This window comes from Diadema antillarum, unplaced genomic scaffold (genome assembly GCF_040938485.1).
Source record: "Diadema antillarum isolate AM-2024a unplaced genomic scaffold, OU_Dant_1.0 seq00001081_RagTag, whole genome shotgun sequence".
NCBI classification, from domain to species: Eukaryota; Metazoa; Echinodermata; class Echinoidea; order Diadematoida; family Diadematidae; genus Diadema; species Diadema antillarum.
In genome coordinates, this window is record NW_027271902.1 from 87,631 (window position 1) to 101,313 (window position 13,683).

The following is a 13,683-nucleotide window of genomic DNA, read 5'->3' on the forward strand; positions in this document are numbered from 1 at the left end:
TATAGCTGTACAGTTTTATTACTGTAAATATCCATATTTTCGCGCTTTGTGGCTCAAAAACATATTCACAGGTTCTTGAATTCACTCTTTGATATATGCCATTGTTGACATTATGGAGGGCTTATGTTTTCATCCAATTCACAGAAAATGAGACAAAATTAGATTTTACATTTATATCTCTGCATGAAAGTTGATGTATAGTGTAGCTGCTTGATCCATTTGAATGTATAGTCTGCACAGGGAAATAATTCTATGCACATATATGCACTCAAATACTAGTAGTAGGCCTACTGAGGCACATGCGCAACACATACTCATACATTGTACCAGGGAAGTCGACAAAGCGGACGATTCAACCCAGTCAAAACGTGTAGATAAAATCACAGAGAGATTTTGGCAGGTTATAGAATTTGCGCTAGTCATAAGTAGCACAAAGAATGCAGAAATTTATACACCTCGAATATTCCTGCATTTTATAGTATCCATTAGTAATTTTAATCCATGGACCAAAATGAGCAAAAAATGCGTACCTTGTATGTGTGGGTTTGGATTCAATGTCTGGTGTGCAATGTTTGTTGGCATACTGAATATATGCGATGTGCCATGTGCATTTTTTTTTCCAATCAAAATTTGCACAATCCATGGAAAATATCAAAACTACCGTACTGTGTTTACTTAATGTGAATTCCAGCTGTAATGTAATTGATGTGAAGCTCATTAATACCACATGAGACTATCAGTTCTTTGAAGCCTTATCTGAATTTGAAATTATAATGAGCTTGAATACTGTATATGCTGCATATTTCATGAGGTTTTTATGTTTACAAATTTTGTTAGTCAGGTGCTATTATAGCAGACTTAAAGACATAAAGGAGAATTCCCTATTCAGTGTGTGAGAGAGTCACAACTCATGCACACAAAAGATCCCACTTCATTCATTCATTGCAAAGAGCAGGGTATTTAACCTGGTGAAGTGGTCCCACCTCACATCCAACTGGACCCTGTAGCTGATAATGGGCTATCCAGCCATCTTCTCGGATGGAAATGAACAAACAAACAAACAAAAAATTGGACAAAATTGCTAAGTACTGTATACGCTATATATTTCGCGAGTCTAAATTTTCGCAAATCCGGGAATTCCTGACAATATCGCGAGTGGTTAAATTTATACGATCGTAGAGTCCTGTACTGAACGCAGAAATTTATACACACGTACGTCACATTCACATCCAGATCAGAGTCAATATTTTCGTGTGTCTTTAATTTTGCGAATGGCACCCGACTCGCGAAATTCACGAAAATTAAAACCTCGCAAAATATTTGTCATATACATTAGTTGGTGTATATACAGTAATGATCTGATGTATTTCTGATATCAAAAGGTCTCTTGCTGGATGTGAATGGCTTTGTCTCTACACCTGTAGCCAGCTGTATTAACCCTTTTTGTGCTTTGAGTGTCGATTGGTGGAGAACTAAAAAAGTTCCGTAGCATTGTACACATTGTCCAAAAGTCCTTGGCACGGGGTCTTTAGAATAGACTAGTTCAGACTCAGTGTGGGTGACAAGAGAAATAATAGTTTCATGATTCGCAAATTACTATAATGTACTGACAGTACCATAGGAAAAATCAAGTTGTCTTGAGGTTGAGGTTATTGTTCACATATTCATTGCTTTCTGTTATTTCTTAATCTCCTGTGTTTATTCATCATTTTTTTTCTATTAATTCATCTATCTATTCATTCATTCCTGGAGTCATTAATCAGTAATTCATTGCAAATGTGTGTATTTGCATATCTATAGATCTATCTATAAGATCTATATATTTTCTCATTGTTAAGATATATTTAAAGAGCTTTCACACCAGACCTGTGTGTAGAGTTGCGTAGTGTTGCACGCCTACTACACCATGATTGGCTGCTTACTCATGAAAAATATTTTGGCGGAAGTAAGTAATTGCAAGAATGACAAAAAGAAGCATTTGGGTAAATCCTTGGACTCAGCCTCAAAGGATAGCTTTTCTTAAATACATGTAGCCTCCAAAGTCTGTTAGCAAAAAAAAAAAGAAAAAAAAAAGAAGAACAAAAAAAAAATCTGATTTGGTTTTAAAGAACAAGTTCACCTTCATATCAACATGTGTATTGGGTAAATGCAGCAATATCAGTAAAACACATCAGTGAAAGTTTGTGGAAAATTGGACAATCCATTCAAAAGTTATAACAGTATCTCTGCAGTCACTGCTGGACGAGAAGATCACTACACTACACTCAACAGTTTGTAATGTCACATGCATAGAAAAATAATGGAAAATAAAAAATTATTCCAAATATGTTAATTTTTTTAAAGCATACATTTCTTCAACTTGTTGCTGACATATAAAGGTAATTATTTGTTGAAAAAAAGGACACATTCCCTCAGCTTGTTAGTGACTGTAATTATTTGCTGAAAAAAAGTAGCAGGTACACATTCTGTGAGCTTTTCCTTCAAGAAGTACAGTGAATTTGCCTTACTTGAGAATGTCATTAATATATCAGATAATTGTTTGATATAAAATGCATTTCATGAAAATGATGTTTTTCCTTAAAATACAAAATGAGATCCTTAGTAAGAATACTAAGGTATAGGCCTACTTTGCCTGTCTAGGTAATGATGAACCTATAAGTTTATCGTCATACCCTTAAAACCCCACACTGGTTTGCTAAGTAGAGGCTATAACTCCTAACTGAGCTGGTAAGATTAAACTCCCTCCATGGATGTTGGCAAACAAATTACTACCCTTTACCAAACAACAATGTACAAAATGTATGTCAATATTGCGCTCTGTGCACACATACTAAGGTTGAAAAGTATAAGGTGGTAACTCCACTGTACCCTGATGGCAACTTAGGTTTGCCAATCAAATCAAATGGCACACACTGTATTAATGTAAAATGCAACATGATATTGACAGCCAGCATTAATTAGCAATCAGATCCTATTTTGTAATTAACACTGTTTGCCATGGGAGTTAAGATCCAGAAAGTCACACGGATGAGATATGCTCCGTTTTCAGTCTTGGATGGATTTATGGCCCTTTGTCGTGATTGAGCGGGTATCCCAGTGCGGGGTAAATAGCGACGTGCTGCCTGCATACAGCTGATTATGTTCCCAGCAACCACTGATCTGGCAGCATCCCCCCTCGATCAGACGCCAGATGTTCGTTGAGGAACCTGAGTTTGAGAGCAAATAGGCCGTGATTTATTCCATCAATCAATACCACCGCTCTGTAAAGTTTACTCCCGTTTTTTTTCTTTTCTTTCCAGTGGCATTTTCTCATTCAGCTGTTGAGAGCTAATTACATACAATGGGCCAATGTCTGCACAACACGTGAACAGTGAGTGCCACATCAACCAACGGTTCAGAATTTCATACACGTAACTCTAATTCCCCAGTTTTTTGTAAGGGCTGCTAGCAAAGTATTTAAAAAGGGAGATAAACTCTCCCTTAAAACACCTCAAGGAGATTGTATATAACATATTTCTTCTTCTTTTGTCCGCAGGACTTCCAACAAAAGACCGGAGGCTGCAGAAAGGGATTAGCAGGTGCACAGACAACCAGGAAAGGGGTGAGTGAATATGGGAGGAGGTATTTGCTTTGCAAAATAGTGCCTTTCTATGCCAGTGCATTCTGTAAGAAACAATTTCAATTTACCTGCCCTCAGAAGTATTCAGCAGTATACAGTCTTAAGTATAGAGAAGAGTGTTTTTCCATCTCTGATTTTGTGTGTATTTTAGGTGTGTTTGCTTGTATTTTTTCTCTTTTTTTTTTGAGGGGGGGGGGGGAGGCTTGTCTAGTGGATGTGAATTCCATATACTGTAAAAATTAATGAGGAATGTTTGTGTGCATTTTAATTTCACAAGAGCCAAGATTCACAAAATAAAAATGAACCTGAAAGTTCTTGTCTAGACTACTGTAAATGTTGATATTTCCGTGTGATTAATTTCTCGCACTAACAGGCTCAAAAACATGTTCGCAGGTTCTTGAATTCGCACTGCATGATTGTCAACCCATTTTAAATGTGCAGAGGAAATTGTGAAGAAATTTTCACGTGTTATGGAATTCATGCTAGCCTGAAGGAGTGCAAAATATGCAAAAAATAATGTACTGCGAGAATTTCTGCTTTTACTGAATGACAGAGGAAATTTGCAAAAACTTTCATGCCATGAATATATCATGTTTTACAGGATGAAGTTTTAGCAGTGCATGCTTTCAGCAGAAAATACTACACCAAAAACTTATTGTATGTTCTGTTTCTTGCAGGTAACCATGGAAACGTTCCCAGATATGCTGTTATTTCTAGCTGCCGTTGTGTTGCTGGCTGCGGTGTCCTGTGAAGCAAAGGTCTCCTATCCAAAGAATGACAAGCTGAATGTACAATTCCCACCCGTTGTCCAGTACAGACGAGACGGCGTTATACCCACAGGTCATCTACGGCCATTTGGTATGCTTGACCGTTCACAACTGTGACTTTTTCTTTTCTTATATTGTTATCGGCTATTGTGGAGACTTCCATTATCATATTTCTTTTCTCTTTCTTTTTATTCAAATCAGTATATGATATATAGACAGTTACCAAAGTATTACTTTTCCAGATCAGATTCCCTCCTTAATCCCCCCCCCCCTGTAAACTTGTTTCTTATTGAAGTGATATGACCTGAAAAGTTCTGCATGAATGCTGATGAAATTTTTCAGGATAGGTTCATTATGATAGGAATAATGGGTGATAAGTTTATGGTGGTGAATCTGTTGGTAAATCTTGTTTTGATTATCTCTGCATGTGTTTATGTTTCTGTCAGTCGCTTTGTTAATCTCTCTGTTAATCTGTCAGTGAATCTCTTTGTTAATCCCTCTGTGAATCTCTTTATTAATCCCTCTGTGTATCTCTTTGTTAATCTCTCTGCAAATTTCTTTGTGAATCTCTGTTTAATAGTCTCTCTTTAAATCTTGCTATGAGTCCCTCTGTCAATTTCTCCCTTAATTTCTCTTTGAATTTCTGCTTGAATAGACTCTGTTTGAATTTCTCTTTGACTCTCTGAATATATGCATGAACTTTTGAATCTCTGTTTGAATTTCTGAATCTCTGTTTGAATCTCTGAATCTGTTTGAATCTCTGAATCTCTGACTCTGTGTTCGAATCTCTAAATTTATGTGTGAATCTCTGTGTGAATGTTTGAATCTCTGTTCAAATCTCTCTGGGAATCTTTCTGGGAATCTCTCTGTGAATTTCTAGCACTGTCTTGTTTTCTGTGCCATCTCTGCTCTATGGTTGTGTGTTTCCTCCATCTACTCCCAGTCCTATCTCCTTCTCTCACTCTTCTGGTTGTAATTGTCTATCTATCTCTCTTTCTCTCTATGTGTTTGATTCTGCATCCATATCTCTCTTTATGTATACATATCTTTCGTGTTATCTCTCTTTTTCTTTATTTCCCCCTTTTCTCAGCTTGTCTGTCTGTCTGTCTGTCTGTTTTTCTGTCTCTCTTATTCTTTTGACTCTCTCTATCTCTTCATCTGTGTTGTTGTTTCTGTTTCTTAGTCTGTTTACCTGCAAATGCTCCTTCATTTCTCTGTGATTTTGCCTCTTTTTATTGTGTATATTGCCATCCGAATTCAGGTCATATTGAACTGCTTGCAGAGGCAGTGTGTAAATTGATGGGATAGACTGTCCACATCACCTACTATGCGAATGTCTGATCAAGAAATCTTCTTTTATTATTGATCAGTACTAATGTTACCCTGTCGACCATTTATGCTTACGTGCTGGATCCCACTATGCATGAAATGGACAATTAAATGGCTATATATGCCCAGGCTACAGTCATTCATTCATTCAAGCGTATGGCACAGTGTGCCTGGTTGATACCGTTTACTGACTATTACAGTAGAGCATATTTTGCACTCTTTTGGAAAACATTACCCCAAGAGCTGCCTCATACCCTTTGTGTTCTTTTTTCTTTACAGTTTTATAATATTGTTTATTATCATGATGATGATGATGATGATTATTGTTATTATTATTATTGTCCCCGCCGAACGAGTTCGAGCAGGGGACTATGAAACGGGCTCCGTACGTGTGTGTGTCCGTCCGTCCGTGTGTCCGTCCGTGTGTCCGTCCGTGTGTCCGTCCGTGTGTCCGTCTGTGTGTCCGTCCGTGTGTCCGTGTGTGCGTCCGTGTGTGATCAAAATCTTCAATTTGCTACTTCTCTGTCATTTATGAGCCAATTTTGATTCTGTTTGCTTTATATGATAGCACTACATGGGAGCTTTGAAACTTCTACACAGAATTTCAGTCGTGACCTTTGACCTTGACCTTTGACCTATATTGTACATTTTGCTACAAAATGCTACTCCTTCGCCATTTCTAACCCGATTTCGATTCCGTTTGCTTTATATGATGGCACTAGGTGAGGGCTTCAAAACTTCTACACAGAATTTTGACCTTTGACTTCTTTGACCTTTGACCTTGATTTTTGACCTATATTGTACATTTTGCTACAAAATGCTACTCCTTCGCCATTTCTAACCCGATTTCGATTCCGTTTGCTTTATGTGATGGCACTAGGTGAGGGCTTCAAAACTTCTACACAGAATTTTGACCTTTGCCTTCTTTGACCTTTGACCTTGATTTTTGACCTATATTGTACATTTTGCTACAAAATGCTACTCCTTCGCCATTTCTAACCCGATTTCGATTCCGTTTGCTTTATGTGATGGCACTAGGTGAGGGCTTCAAAACTTCTACACAGAATTTTGACCTTTGCCTTCTTTGACCTTTGACCTTGATTTTTGACCTGTATTGTACATTGGCCACAAAATGCTACTCCTTCGCCATTTCTAACCCGATTTCGATTCCGTTTGCTTTATGTGATGGCACTAGGTGAGGGCTTCAAAACTTCACACAGAATTTTGACCTTTGCCTTCTTTGACCTTTGACCTTGATTTTTGACCTGTATTGTACATTGGTTATAAAATGCTACTCCTTCGCCATTTCTAGCCCGATTTCGATTCCGTTTGCTTTATGTGATGGCACTAGGTGAGGGCTTCAAAACTTTTACACAGAATTTTGACCTTTGACTTTTTTGACCTTTGACCTTGATTTTTTACCTATATTGCACATTTTGCTACAAAATGCTACTTCCGGCGGGGACATATATTACGCACCGCGTAATTTCTACTTTTCCTTGTTATTATTATTATTATTATTATTATTATTACTTTTTATTATTATTAATGATCGTCATCATCATCATCATCATTTATTATTATTGTTTCCAAGGTTACCAAAAAAAGCCTGTGAGCAGAGTCAAGGAATACCGAGAGCCTCTCTCCCCCAAACATTTCTGGGAGGACCATGTGAGGACCCGCGAGCCTCTCGTCTACCGGAAGGCGGTCCTGGAGTCGCCCGCTATTGAAAAGTGGACGGATGAATACCTACGAGAAAAGTAAGGCACTTTGTTTGTTTTGGGGGAGGGGATGGGGGAGGCCTCTGCCTCCGAATAGATTTCAGAATTATTAAGGCATGAACATCTCTTTTTTTTTTATAGATCTTAAAGTGATATTCTGATTGGATCTCTAGAGTACAAACTGTAGTTCGTATCTTTTTCCAGCAGAGGTGAAATCGTAGGCATGATGTTAATAGTCATTATTCTTCAACCTTGTAAAATTTCATGTCATGTGCAAAAGGGATACCTCTACCACCTAAAGTCTTCTTAATTCTTTAAGTATGTGATCCTTATGGTAATGTATGGTATTCTGCAGTCATGTGTTCCATTGCACTCAGCATAACCAGAAGAGGAAGTGATAATTTTTCTCACTGCTGAGGTGGGTCAAACAAAACTTATACTGAAATTTGTGCCCCATAGATGTACATGGTTATAACTGATATTATTTATGCACCAGAGCAGGAGGCTCCCTGGATATAAATAAACAGCAAGGCTTTGAAAGAGACTATACACTTCTTTATGACTTGTGAATTATCTTTGCTGATTGAGACGCGTGTATCACACAATCGTCTCTCTGATCGGTTTGCCTAACCTCCCTGATTTCAGTGCCTGTTTGTCGGCAAACTTGAAACATTTTAAATCTTTGTGAAATCACTTGTAATACAACAGACTCCCATTATAACAAAGTCCTCGGAACCGGCAGTTTTCTTTCGTTATATTGAAATTTCGTTATAACCGAACAAATAAACAATAAAAAAAACATGGAGCGGATAATGTTGCTGCCTGAACTTTTACTTCATTATAATGTAAACTGGAATATCGTTTTAACCGTGTTCATTATAATGGGAGTGCATTGTAGCAACTTCGAATGATCCAGATGTGATCGACGTAGTAGTGATAATGTTGTGTCTCACATGTGTGAAGGTACGGTGATCTGGATGTATTGGTTGAGGTAAAGAAGGAAGACCGAACGGTGAGATCAAAGCGGATGAAAATCTCCGCATTCCTCGATGGCTACAAGACAGAAGACTGGTACATCGTCACTGTTCTACCTGATGAAATGAGGCCAGACATACAGGTGAAAATTGGTCAGGCATGATATTCTGTAGATTTAAAAATCTGATTTCAGACTTTTTCTTTTCTCAAGTCTATACACATTTTGCTTTTTCCATGTGTCAAAATCACCTAAAAATTTTATTTTGGATTTTTTCACCAAACCTCACTAGCATCCCTGATTGGTCCACAATCTGTTCTTACACATCGGTCTTGAAGTGTTGGCAGAAGTATCAAGTTTTTGGGTTGTCCGTCCGTCCGTAATCAATTTTATGGACAACGTAACTTAATGTGGTTGGAGGTTCATTGAAAATACTGGAATTTCACTACCCCCCGCCCCCATATTTTGAAAATGGCTAAAAGTATTGATTGGGGTATACATAGAGGTGGTAATTATTTGGAGATATTTTGGACCATGGGGTCAAAGGTCAGTGGTAAAAGGTCAAATGAAACTTGGTTCAATGAATGTATATATTATCACTCAACACATTTTGAGATTGTGCCATCAAACCTTTAGTTTCTTGCCAATCATGTGAAACTGTTGTCTCACTTTGTCAAGATGTTATGTTGACCAATTGGGAGAATAAGGCGATACAGTAAAGGAAGGCATACCAGTCACCATAGCAACACTTTCATTTCCTGTGAGCTTGGAGCATTTGGTTAATTGCATGATGTATGTAATGTATGAGACATACACTGTAAATCAACTCCTTCTTCATCTTGATTTCCTCGTGATTAAGGTACCTAAGAGTCTATTGTGTGGCACCTTCAAGCGCTACATCCAGGAGACCAACTTCTGGATGAGCAGCGGGGGCACGGCGTCCGTCATCCACTACGATGCCGACCACAACCTCCACTGCTTGCTGGCAGGCCGCAAGAACTTCATCATGATCCACCCCAAGTTTGCAAAGTACTTGGAGATGGCAGATAAGGTGAGAGGTTCACCCCCTTTGAAGGGATCAAAAGATTAGTGTGACCCCTTTGCCCCCCCCCCCCCCCCCCCCCCCCCCCCCCCCCCCAAAAAAAAAAAAAAAAAAAATGCTCAATATTGGGTTTTAACTGACCTGGTACTCCATTTATATAAAGCTAAAATCGTGGTCTGAAGCCTCCTGTAGCAGCCTCGAATAGCCTTTTACAAGAAGCTCAGTATAAACGGACAAAATATGGAAAAGAAGATCTGATCTGATCAGGTTCTGAAACCACCTACCTACAATAATTTTTGTCACTGCTATTTTTCAGTGAATGTCCTATCAATTTGTGGATGAGAGTATTTTTTTTTTTAAATACAAAATGTAGTACATCCACAAATATTCACTTGTTTTTATTTTCATGATAGCATTGATAAGATTCACACATTTTGTAAAAAAAAAAAACACCCTTAAGATTATCCAACCTTGAAATAATCCATAGTTTAACATAGTGTATAAAAATCAGCCCCATAAAAATGAATAATTTTTAAAATCATTTTTAAAAAGTGAGAGAAAAAAAATAAGAGCTGATATCCCATCTCTCTCCCTGTTCTCACTGTTCTTCCCTACTATAGAGCTCATTTGTTGGCTCTGGTTACTCCACCTTGGATGTGGATATGATCAACATGTTTAAGTATCCCGATGTGGCCAAAGTTCAGTGGACTTGGGCCACTCTGGATCCAGGAGACTGCATTTACCTACCAGCAGGTGAGACAACTGAAATGAGGACTTTAAAGAAATACATATTGTTAGATTTCAACGTTTTCAATTACCTGTAAATCTTTATGTGCCATGGTGTAAAGCCCCCATGTGCCACATTATTCTGAGACAGCAACATAGTCATGCTTTTGGAAAAGATTCTGTAAACATTCTGTTTGCCAAATCTATGTAACTTTAATAGATTTCTGTTACCCTTGACATGTTATGAACAAAGTTGTAGAGAAAATGCCAAGCTTTGCTTTAATGTAAATTGTATGAGAAATCTATGATTGTTTTTCTTGCAAAAAGCTAGTAGCTGCATTATTGTAAAACCATCACTTTCTCACGTAAAACAGTGACAGAAACTTTAGAATATGATAGTCGCCAATCCAGTAGGGAATATGGATCCTGTATGCCTGATATTCAATCACCACATAAAATGCAAGCTACATGTGACAGGGCTAGAATCACAAGAATCGCTTTCATTGCACTGTGGCATTTGGCGATTTATCGATCGGTTTGGGTGGGTTTGTGCGTTTGAGCAGAATATGCAAAGTTGGCACGCCGTCGACTGAGTCGGGCGTGAGAACGTGGCACATAAAGAATTAAGAAGTCATCAACGCGCTTTGTTTGAAATGCAGAATACAAACAGGTTTGTGGTGAAATTAGGAATCGTGTTACAAGTGGTTGTTGTTGAAGTTTGTGAAAGATCGGGATAAGTGCAGTTTATTATAGTTTTGTTCCTAATTTTGGGACCATCATAAGAAGGACTCTCCCTGGCAGCTTATGTGTTGGTGCTGAGCACCAGGGCCCTGTTTCACTAACATGGGAACTACACTATATGAACCCATTCCTTCCGCAATTCTCTAAATATCTTCAATGTCCCTAAACGAGATTCTTTAGTGCCCGTCGACAGAGAACGGACAGGTTGGCAATCCACCTGGGCGAAAGCAGTCAGGCGTTACATGCATCCCCTTCCCACGGTCAACTACATGTGCCATTGAACAATAGAAATATCGATCGGAGGCGATGTATGAATAGAGCGTGCGCTGATGGGCTCACAGACTCTTTTGTTTTACACAAAACAGGCACCAGAATGCAATGACTGGGGTCAGCGAACCCAAATATCTACGGTGGTCAGCTTTGATCGCTAATGTGTATGTTCATTCGAGTTTTGTAGCTGAGCAAGGGCAAACTAAATCAGAACAAAGGTAAAAAATACTGTTATATACGAATTCTTTCAACAAAAAGAGAACAAGTGCTGATGGAATAAACTCTAACCTTATCAAACCCGTTTTGGGGGACTTTAAAAGACAAAGAAGCATGAATTTAGGTCACGAAAGCAGGTACTCTTGTCTTCACTTCAATTGGGAACCTGGTAAACCAGGTTCCCGTATATCCGTTGCTCCCACAGGAACCTGGTATACCAGGTTCCCATAAGGAATGGGTTAAGCCAAATAGTGAACCCAAAATTGGGACAAATCCAGATCAGACCTTTTGTTTGGAAGAATACATAGCCATTCAAGATGTACAAAATAGAATGTGGCAAGGTGGGTGCAAGTTGTGCATGGATTTGGATGAAACTTTACAGTAAAAATTGATAATGACGCAAGGAACAGGGGATTGAAATTTTGGTAGTGGTCCAGGAATGTTTGTGGATTTTTGAAGGATCTTTTAATCTTTTGACAGTTAGGGTCAGTGAACTTGGGAGTTCAAGCTGCACGTATTTGAGGTTTGCATACACAATCTAAAGCCCATTGCTCTGCTTGCTGCGTAGCTGGAAGCTGATGATTGTATAAACAAAAGGCTTCTACATTGGGAAATTGGGCGAATTTCAACATGCGTGTATAATGGGTAGAAATGAGCTGCCTGGCGGCAGTCTGTACTCTACGAGTGCTTTTCTATTTTCAGTTGTGTTTTTATCTTTAAGGCTACCTTCACCAGGTGAGAGCTCAAGGCCGCAGTATCTCCGGCACCATCCTCTTTACCTCTCAGCCGACCTTTGATGACTCGGACTGCACCAGCGAAGGCATCAACACGTATACCGCCCTCAGTGACGTCAGGGTGTTGTGGACGTACAAGAAGGGTGACAAGGTAAGCGTCAAAAGTTCGTAAACTCTGCAGGGTGTTCGTCACCCAGCCATGCAGCCGCTGAAGGCCCTGTGTATAATTAATCAGTCTTGTCCCATAATGTGCAGATTCTCTTCTCTTATGAGATACATGTATGCTGTGCACTATGCAATTCACATTGGGAATGACACAATAACCTTGCCGGACATTGAATATTTTTTTAGATATTATCACGTCTAATCCTGGTACTGTTACCATTATTACCATCATCATGATCAAGGCTTGGTATCAAGATTTATGGAGGGGTACTTACTCTCCCCCCTCTCTCTCCCACCCCCAGGTGATTGAGATGGGTTTCATGAACCCGGAGACCCTGAGGGACGGTCTGCTGGCCATACTAGGGGAGGACAACCAGCTGACCATACAGCGCTTTGACCACTTCTACCAGGACATCATAAGTGAGGGGGAGGGGGAGGAGGAGGACACGCCCAGAGACTTGGAGTATCCCGTTACGGAAGAGGTGAGGAAAATGATGATACCTCTTATGGTCCATCGCAGGGATGATGAGGTGATGGGGATGATGGGGGAATGATTTGGGTAGGGATTGGGGGGGGGGGGGGGAGGAGAGGGATGAGGAAGTTGCCTTCATCTGTCAAATCCCAGAAGCCCTCATATTTCTGTCGTTTGGGGATGTATCTTTTTATCATAATTTTACCATTCGTGGTTACTGTTGAGTAAGGTTGAGTAAATGAAGAGTTTTATTGCAAGAGCACCATCTTTTGACCATTTTAATGTACCCGATAATTCCATCATTGCGTAGAGCAAAATAAGGCCTTTTCAGTGGTACTTCACTTGTTACATGACCAGAAGTGTTCTTAAAGTTATGATTAGAAATATCTAATATATTCTTATTATTTTCTTTGTTTTTAAATTGGAAAATATAATTCCTTGTACCAAAGAGCCACTAAAATCAACAGAAATATATTTTGTTTTTTGTGTGTTTGATTCATGGGGTAATGTTTTGGGAATGCCGTGGGAGCTTATGCGTATTCAGGAATACTGATGTTTATGTCATTATTACACTCACACGGATTCGATATCGCTACAAAATGATTCATATAACTGTTGTTTCCAGTAGATTTTGATTGATTGAAAATTCATAATATTTTTCAAGCATTTCACTAGCATTTATGAAACGATAATCTCACCACTCCTTAATCATCTTTTTCGTGTTTTATTTTGTGCTATTCATTTCTATCTAAATGACAGGTATTTGGCTTATTCGATCCCGAGGGGCGAGGCTACGTCACTCGCGAGGAGATTGTGGAGATGGATGTAGAAATCTTCAAGTCGTTTGCGCGCTACCTGGACTTACCGAGCGGTCCTACGGCGGACGAAATGCACGACGAGTTATAACG

At 39.0% G+C, this 13,683-nt stretch overlaps 1 protein-coding gene across 1 annotated transcript; it reads left to right on the forward strand.

The window, feature by feature from the left end:
• The first annotated feature begins 3,558 nt into the window (after window positions 1-3,558).
• On the forward strand, window positions 3,559-13,683 carry LOC139743439 (tRNA wybutosine-synthesizing protein 5-like). The gene is made up of 9 exons (XM_071653924.1): window positions 3,559-3,601; window positions 4,297-4,477; window positions 7,310-7,475; window positions 8,400-8,553; window positions 9,269-9,460; window positions 10,072-10,204; window positions 12,126-12,289; window positions 12,606-12,785; window positions 13,535-13,683. The coding sequence occupies exons 2-9, from the start codon at window positions 4,303-4,305 to the stop codon at window positions 13,679-13,681; spliced, it is 1,311 nt and encodes a 436-aa protein (XP_071510025.1). The 5' UTR covers window positions 3,559-3,601; window positions 4,297-4,302; the 3' UTR covers window positions 13,682-13,683.